General features: G+C 42.3%; 1 protein-coding gene across 1 annotated transcript; it reads left to right on the plus strand.

Annotated features, from left to right (window-relative positions):
- The first annotated feature begins 1,589 nt into the window (after positions 1-1,589).
- On the plus strand, positions 1,590-4,653 carry hddc2 (HD domain containing 2). The gene is made up of 6 exons (XM_064990389.1): positions 1,590-1,668; positions 1,831-1,952; positions 2,150-2,252; positions 2,355-2,423; positions 3,899-4,037; positions 4,145-4,653. Exons 1-6 carry the CDS (start codon positions 1,597-1,599, stop codon positions 4,276-4,278), a joined length of 639 nt encoding a protein of 212 aa, XP_064846461.1. The 5' UTR covers positions 1,590-1,596; the 3' UTR covers positions 4,279-4,653.
- Positions 4,654-9,655: the final 5,002 nt, after the last annotated feature.

Consider the following 9,655-nt stretch of genomic DNA (forward strand, 5'->3'; position numbering starts at 1 on the left):
TTATGTCCAAGTGTCGTGGGTTAAATATTTGGCAACCATTTAGAACACAAAAATCACAATATCCCACCAGATATCTCACCTGTCTCCCCACTCTCTCTTTGTAGCTCTGACATGTAATGTATTGATTTTTGGTTTGGAGTAAGAAGCCAGTGATGTAATGTGAATGGAATCCTAATGTTCCTGTAACAGACATATTGTATGCCTCATCATACGTGCCAAGGCCACAACTTCTAAAGACACAGGGGAAACAAATTTAACAGCTACAGAAGGACAGTCAAAATACTCTACACTTTGTATATATTTTGAAATGATGAACACACTATCGGTAATTTCTACAAATGAATCTGACTCTATCAAACAGATAATTCCTTTAGAAACTTTGTTAGTTCTTACACATTTGGGGAAACTATGTGTATAGGTCAGACGTCACAATGCAAAGTTAAAGGCATTTTTCTGATATGAGAAAGATTCCTGATATATTGTTTAGAAGATTCATTTCCTGGGCATTAAGCCAAACTTAATGGGCCAGTGTAGTCAAAAACATGATTTTCCTATGTTTTATGTCCACATTATGTGAAATTGTGAAAATTATAATAATGCCCTTTTAGTGTAAGAGCTGTTTGAAAAGATGGAGTTTTGGTCTGCCTGATGACATCACCATGCGGTAAATTAGATAATAGACCAATAAGAAAGAGAGTTTCAAACTTCTCTGCCAATAACAGCTAATAATAAAATGTTGTTGAATTTTGACCATTTTAAGTAGAGAAAGAATATCATATGAAGGTACTTAATTGTTACCCAGAAATGATTTGATATTGCGATAAAAACTGCTGCATAGAGTACCACGAATGAGTCATAATACCCATAAAACCTAGCGGGAGATTAATTATATTTCTAACATATAAAACGCTGGTCAATATCAATATATTTGTATTTACCCCCCAAAGCGAAATGGGAATTAGCTGCTAATGTGGCTATCATAAAGAACTACAAGTGCCATGATGATCTGTACGAGACTGCCGAAGAGAGGCAAAGGTAAGAATCTCTGGATTGAGCTAAATGTACTAATTAATAAATTGGCTAAATTTCTTTAAATTCACAATTCTGTTAGCAAAGGTGTCAGCTAGAGGCGTTATATTGCACATAAAAATGACTTTGTTAACATTTAAAAAACGTTATTATAATTTTGTTTTTTTCACCTTTATTTAACCAGGTAGGCTTGTTGAGAACAAGTTCTCCATTTACAACTGCGACCTGGCCAAGATAAAGCAAAGCAGTGCGACAGAAACAACAACAGTTACACATGGAATAAACAAGCGTACGGTCAATAACACAATAGAAAGAAAAACGATGTCTATATACAGTGTGTGCAAATGGCATGATGCCTTTTATGTGTTAAATATAATTCATTTTCAAATAAACAATCTGTACATAATGTCAACTGGTATACTAGGCCTAATAAGACACCAGTTCTGTCAGTGCTGGGATTATGGTTTGTGCAATGCCTTGTTTATGATGCCATCTATTGGCAATATTTGAGCATTGCACACATTTCTAGCCATGCTTTTATTTTACTACCGGTTCGACAAGATATCAATGGCCGCCTCCATAAACTCCGACAGCATGAAAAATATGTTGCAATTTATGAAACTTATTGGGCAACTGAAAGTAAGCCATTGATTACGATAAGGTTTATTTAACGAAACTATTCATGTGATAAAGCACAATTTCAACCCACGTTTGTTTACATGACGTCAATGAATAGTATAACTTACCCTACCTTTTTTATGGCTGCTTTTTGTCAACAATTTCTTTACCCCCATCCTGCAGCGCGTGCCACGGACGGGCTGGGTGTACAGGAACGTGAAACAGCCGGAGAGTGTGTCTGACCACATGTACAGAATGTCCATGATGGCTCTGACGATAGCAGATCACAACGTTAATAAAGAAAGGTAAAGTTGTTCTGTACACTAGCTCATGTTCAAACTTAAAACATCGCAGCTGTAATATAATTTGTTATAAACGTTGCATTATTTTCTTTGGCTTTTTCACTCTTAATTACTAGGTAAGGCCTACAATTAAGTATTATATTTGATTCAGGTCTTTATGGAATCATTTTTGTAATGAATTAGCTACATTTCTCTCGAAGGTGCATGAAGTTGGCCTTGGTTCATGACATGGCAGAATGCATTGTGGGTGATATTGCACCTGCAGACAACGTTAGTAAAGCAGAGAAACACAAAAGGGAAGAGGTAGGTTATTCTTACAAACCTTCCATGGTGTCAAAATGTAGGATATTGTAGATTTGTAAATTCCTCAGAAATATCAGCCAATGACAATCTGTCCTTTCTCAGGAAGCAATGAGGCACCTCACTGGTCTTCTCCAGGAGGGCTTGAGGAAAGAGATCTATGAACTCTGGGAGGTCAGTCACAGCTGTTTTCCACTTTGCTACATTCACCTTTATGTGCCTGTAGTATGTGTTTGTTTCTTCTCATCTCTCCAATCAACCAGTGGTTAAATTGGTAATTTGAGGTGGTGGAGCGCTATCCCTCCACATCCCTAATGCTAGCCTCAACCCAAATCCTACCCCTACCTTCATGTCCACACCCCAGCGCCACCCTAACTGTAATCTCCACTCTTAGAATTTTTTTTTGCTATCTAGAACCTAAAACGCTTCTTTGGCTGTCACCATAGGCAAACCCTTTGAAGAACCATTTTTGGTTCCAGGTAGAACCGTTTTGGGTTCCATGTAGAACCCTTTCCACAGACAGTTCTATATGGAACCCAAAATGGTTTTACCAGGAACATTTTTCTCAGTAGGTCACGCCCACAGAATTCTATCGTCACTCCCACTAAGGCCGTTGAATTGTTGATAACCCAGGTTACCCTAACCTTAAAGTGGAACTGACAGCATTTTAGCAACATGCAATCATATTTTTGGGAGTTTAATTTTGTTTTATTTTTCTCCCCAATTTCACGATATCCAATTGCAATCCAATAACGATCTTGTCTCATCGCTGCAACTCCCCAATGTGCTCTGGAGAGGCAAAGGTCGAGTCATGTGTCCTCCGATACATGACCCGCCAAACTGCGCTTCTTAACACCTGCCCGCTTAACCCAGAAGCCAGCCACATCAATGTGTCGGAGGAAACACCGTTCAACTGATGACTGGAGTCAGCCTGCAGGTGCCCAGCCCGGCACAAGGAGTCGCTAGAGCGCGATCAGCCAAGTAAAGCACCACCGGCCAAATCCTTCCCTAACCCAGACAATGCTGGACCAATTGTGTACCCCTCTATGGGACTTGCAGTTATGGCCGGTTGAAACAACCTGGGAACGAACACAGGTTTGTAGTGACGCCTCAAGCACTGAGATGCAGTGCCTTAGACCGCTGCGCTACTCGGGAGGCCCCTCAACATGAAATCTTAGTGTACGTCATGGAATTTTGAGTCAAATAGGCTCTATTTGGAAAACCTCTTATAAACTTGGTTTTGTAGCATAAACCTGGGAATTTGATATATTTGACTGATATTATGATTGTCTGTTTGTTTCATATCTGCAAAGTAGTTAAAATGCTGTCAGTTCCACTTTAACCCTAGCTTCATGTCCACAACCTGGCTCACATCGAAACCATATGTTTTATGTATTTGATACCATTCCACTCATTCCACTCCAGCCATTACCGCGAGTCCATCCTCCCCAATTAAGGTGCTTGCCTAAACCTAGCTGCCATAACCCTTACCCTATTTGGCATAATCCAAACCTTGGTTTGTCCTGCTTTTATGATTCTACTTTTTATCCTACTTTTCTCTTTAAACGAAGGTGCCTGAGCTGCAGCTCTGGGTAGCTCCAGCTCAGTTAAACCACTGCTCAAACCCCTCCCACACTGTGTGTCCCCAGGAGTACGAGAGCCAGACGAGCGCTGAGGCTAAGCTGGTGAAAGAGTTTGACCTGCTAGAGATGATTCTGCAGGCCCATGAGTACGAGGAGCTGGAGGGGAAACCAGGCAGGCTACAGGAGTTCTTTGATTCCACACAAGGTAGGTACTATATCTCATTTAACCTGGTAATGAGGGCTGATGATCGGCTCTATGGGCTATCTAAAGGTGGTGTCATTTTTGTTTTTTAAAATCTCCATCCACCTCAGGCCGATTCCACCACCCAGAGGTAATCCAGTTTGTGAAGAGTCTAAATGAAGAGAGAGCTGGTCACTTGGCAGCTGGAGGTGATGGGTCGTCTGGGAGCTCAGAGTCCAAGAAACCAAGAACCAACTCCTCCTGACTTCAACATTTCCACTGAATGATGCTACACTCCGCTTGTGTCATTGATGTTGTGGTAGCCACTGTTCTAACTGCTCCTCACATGACGTGGTAGAATGTTGTCATGGAAACCTGGTTCTGGTTGGTGAGTTGTAGCAAAAGATGGACTATCCTTGAAAACAAATGTGTGCCCTGTTTTACTCCCAAAGTGCTAATTCTATTTTACATAGATGGACAAGACTTTGAAAGTCATTTGTCTATATTGAACGTTTCTGGATGTGCACATATTTCGTCTGTACAATTCCTGTGATGCATCAGAAGATGCACCTATTTTGTTTTGAATTGTTTGACCTCTTAAGCTGTGAGTCTTCATTAAAACCATTGGTTATAATTATTACGTATGGCTATAACATTATTTATTTGAGAGAATTCCCGTAGGCCTACATGTTCTAATCAATATAAACTGCAAATACCTTGGGCTCTATTTTACCAAACCTAACGGAATGGTCAGTCTAGACACTGGGCGGTTTTATGCACCTCTAAAGCATGGCTAAAATAATGTAGGGCCTACATGCAATACATAGATACTTTTGTATGTATATATATATATATATATAGTGTATGTGGACATCCCTTCAAATATCAGAGCAGCTCACAGATTACTGCACCTATACATAGCCCACCTATAATTTAGCCCAAACAACTACCTCTTTCCCTACTGTTTATTTATTAATTTTGCTCCTTTGCACCCCATTATTTCCCTACTGTATTTAATTAATTTTCTCCTTTGCACCCCATTTTTATTTCTACTTTGCACATTCTTCCACTGCAAATCTACCATTCCAAGTGTTTTACTTGCTATATTGTATTTACTTTGCCACCATGGCCTTTTTTTGCCTTTACGTCCCTTATCTCACCTCATTTGCTCACATCGTATATAGACTTGTTTATACTGTATTATTGACTGAATGTTTGTTTTACTCCATGTGTAACTGTGTCGAACTGCTTTGCTTTATCTTGGCCAGGTCGCAATTGTAAATGAGAACTTGTTCTCAACTTGCCTACCTGGTGAAATAAAATTCAAATAAATAAAAAAATTAGTGGATTTGGCTATTTCAGCCACATCTGTTACTGACAGGTATAACATTGAGCACACAGCCATGCAATATCCATAGGAAACATTGGCAGTAGTGTGGCCTTACCGAAGAGCTCAGTGACTTTCGTCATAGGATGCCACCTTTCCAATAAGTCAGTTTGTCAAATTTCTGCACTGCTAGATCTGCCCCGGTCAACTGTAAATGCTGTTATTGTGAAGTGGAAACGTCTAGGAGCAACAACGGCTCAGCCACAAAAGTGGTAGGCCACACAAGCTCACAGAACAGGACCGGCGAGTGAAGCGCGTAATGCATAAAAATCGTCTCTACTCGGTTGCAACACTCACTACCGAGTTCCAAACTGCCTCTGGAACAACGTCAGCACAAGTACTGTTCTAATTACATTTTATTAGTCACATGCACCGAATACAACAGGTGAAATGCTTACTAACCAACAATGCAGTTTAAAAAATATATGAATAAAAGTAACAAGTAATTAAAGAGTAGCAGTAAAATAACAATAGCGAGACTATATACAGGGGCTACCGGTACACAGTCAATGTGCAGGGGCAGCAGTTAGTCGAGGTAATTGAGGAAATATGTAAATGTAGGTAGTTATTAAAGTGACTATGCATAGATAATAACAGAGAGTAGCATCGGTGTAAAAGAGGGGGTGGGCAATGCAAACAGTCTGGGTAGCCATTTGTTTAGATGTTCAGGAGTCATATGGCTTGGGGTAGAAGCTGTTTAGAAGCCTCTTGGACCTAGACTTGGTGCTCTGGTACCACTTGCCGTGGGGTAGTAGAGAGAAAAGTCTATGACTATGGTGGCTGGAGTCTTTTACAATTTTTAGGGCCTTCCTCTGACCGCCTGGTATAGAGGTCCTGGATGACAGGAAGCTTGGCCCCAGTGTTGTACTTGGCCTGTACGCACTACCCTCTGTGGTGCCTTGCGGTTGGAGGCCGAGCAGTTGCTATACCAGGGTGCAGCTGTAAAACCTCCTCCCTATCAGATGTCTCGTTGTTGTCAGTGATCAGGCCTACCACTGTTGTGTTGTCTGCAAACTTAATGATGGGTTCGCAGTCGTGCCTGGCCGTGCAGTCATGAGTGAACAGGGAGTACAGGAGGGGCCTAACCTGAGTTGTGTTGAAGATCAGTGCGGCGCATGTGTTGTTACCTACCCTCACCACCTGGGAGCGGCCCATCAGGAAGTCCAGGATCCAGTTGCAGAGGGAGGTGCTAAATCCCAGTCCTTAGCTTATTGATGAGCTTTGAGGGCCCTATGGTGTTGAAAGCTGAGCTGTAGTCAATGAATAGCATTCTCACATAGGTGTTCCTTTTGTCCAGGTGGGAAAGGGCAGTGTGGAGTGCAATAGAGATTGCATCATTTGTGAATCTGTTAGGGTGGTATGCAAATTGGAATGGGTCTAGGGTTTCTGGTATTGTGGTGTTGATGTGAGCCATGACCAGCCTTTCAAAGCACTTAATGGCTACAGAGTGCTACGGGTCAGTAGTCATTTAGGCAGGTTAGCTTAGTGTTCTTGGGCACAGGACTCGGACAGGGAGAGGTTGAAAATGTCAGTGAAGACACATGCCAGTTGGTCAGCGAATGCTCGCAGTACATGTCCTGGTAATCCGTCTGGCCCTGTGGCCTTGTGAATGTTGACCTGTTTAAAGGTCTTCAGCCTGTTTAAAGGTCTTCGACTGCAGCCGATGCGTGATCATACAGTCTGAACAGCTGGTGCTCTCATGCATGTTTCAGTGTTACTTGCCTCGAAGCGAGCATAGAAGTAGTTTAGCTCGTCTGGGTGGCTTGTGTCACTGGGCAGCTCTTGGCTGTGCTTCTCTTTGTAGTCTGTAATGGTTTGCAAGCCCTGCCATATCCGACGAGTGTCTGAGCCGGTGTAGTACAATTCGATCTTAGTCCTGTATTGATGGTTCGTCGGGGGAGACCAGGATTTCTTATAAGCTTCTGGGTTAGAGTCCCGCTCCTTGAAAGCGGCAGCTCTAGCCATTAGCTCAGTGCAGATGTTGCCTGTAATCCATGGGTTCTGGTTTGGCTATGTATGTACGGTCACTGTGGAGACAACGTCATTGATGAAACCAATGACTGATGTGGTGTACTCCTCAATGCAATCGGAAGAATCCTGGAAGATATTCCAGTCTGTGCTAGCAAAACAGTCCTGTAGCTTAACATCTGCCTCATCTGAGCACTTTTTTATAGACTGAGTCACTGGTGCTTCTTGCTTTAATTTCTGCTTGTAAGCAGGATTCAGGAGGATGGAATTGTGGTTAGATTTTCCAAATGGAGGGTGATGGAGAACTTTGTACACGCCTCTATGTGTGGAGTAAAGGTGGTCTAGAGTTTTTTCCCCCCTCTGGTTGCACATTTAACATTCTTATTAGAAATGTGGTAAAACGGATTTGTTTCCCTGCATTAAAGTCCCCGGCCACTAGGAGCACCGCCTCTGGATGAGCGTTTTCCTGTTTGCTTATGGCAGAATACATCCCATTGAGTGTGGTCTTAGTGCCAGCATCGGTCTGTGGTGGTATGTAGACAGCTATGAAAAATACAGATAAAAACTGTCTAGGTAGATAGTATGGTCTACAGCTTATCATGAGAAACGCTACCTCAGGCGAGTAAAACCTTGAGACTTCAATATGTACGTTGGGAGCTTCATGAAATGGGTTTCCATGGCCGAGCAGCCACACACAAGCCTAAGATCACCATGCTCAATCCCAAGTGTTGGCTGGAGTGGTGTAAAGCTCATCGCCAATGGACTCTGGAGCAGTGGAAAAACATTCTCTGGAGTGATGAATCACGCTTCACCATCTGATGGACAAATCTGGGTTTGGTGGATGACAGGAGAACACTACCTGCCCTAATTAGGGCTGTGGCGGTCATTAAATTTAGTCAGCCGGTGATTGTCAAGCAAATAACTGCCAGTCTTAACGTAATTGCCGTTAATAACACATTTTGCATCTCCTGGATTCCACACACAAGCCACTGATGTAGACCTTTGGAACATCTACAGTCTAATAAATCCATCACAATAAATACATGATTTATTTTAGACAGGTCTAAAGAAACATGATATGAAGAAAATGTAGTATGTTTCAGAAGAACAGAATAGCATACTCTTGAGTTGTCCTGATGCTAGGACCTGATCTGGTTTATGCCATATGCCTGTGGGCTACACTAGTTCATTTCGCCAACAAGATTTGCTTAGATTTCTGTGGCATTATTTTTACATTATTTTATAATATGAATAATACAATTAAACAAATAAAACAGAAAGGATATTTTCTCCAAAGTATTTGAGGGAGTTCAACAACAACAAGCAGGACTCACATGATATTCTCCAAACTCCCCACAGGGCAGACATCCCAATTATTCGCAAAAGGAAGCGACGCAGAGGACGAAGAGCTGGATGCCTCGTCCGGACCTCCAGAAGGCGAGTAAGAAAGCTGCCATTACCGTCAATATTACTATTTATTATTATTTATTGTGATAAATTGCAGGTCACACTACTTGCCTAGAGAGTTCTCAGCTATACTTTTCGTGGCTGTTTATTTACCACCACAGACGGACGCTGGCACTAAGACCGCACTCAGTCAGCTGTATAAGGAAATACGCAAACAGGAAACCACTCACCCAGAGGCAGCGCTCCTAGTGGCTGGAGACTTTAATGCAGGGAAACTTAAATCAGTTCTACCAAATCTCTATCAACATGTTAAATGTGCAACCAGAGGGAATGAAATTCTAGATCACCTGTACTCCACACACAGAGACACGCACAAAGCTCTCCCTCGCAATCCATTTGGTAATCCGACCACAAATCACAACCACAAAGATTTGGCATGCGTCCTCAGATCCTCAAAAGGTTCTACAGCTGCAACATCGAGAGCTGACTGGTTGCATCACTGCCCGGTTTGTAAGTCGCTCTGGATAAGAGCGTCTGCTAAATGACTTAAATGTAAATGTAATGTATGGCAACTGCTCGGCGGAAGGAAGGCCCTAAAAATTGTCAAAGACTCTACTACCACATGGCAAGCGGTACCGGAGTGCCAAGTCTAGGACCAAAAGGCTTCTCAACAGCTTGTACCCTTTTACCCAAGCCATAAGACTCCTGAACAGGTAATCAAATGGCTACCTGAACTATTTGCATTGTGCCCCCACCCAACCCCTCTTTACACTGCTGCTACTCTCTGTTTGCCATACATGCAGTCCCTTTAACTATACATTCATGTACATAATACCTCAATTAGCCCTACAACCGGTGCCTGACTATATCCTCGCTACTG

The sequence above is a fragment of the Oncorhynchus masou genome, chromosome 16 (genome assembly GCF_036934945.1).
Source record: "Oncorhynchus masou masou isolate Uvic2021 chromosome 16, UVic_Omas_1.1, whole genome shotgun sequence".
In the NCBI taxonomy this organism is placed as follows: domain Eukaryota; kingdom Metazoa; phylum Chordata; class Actinopteri; order Salmoniformes; family Salmonidae; genus Oncorhynchus; species Oncorhynchus masou.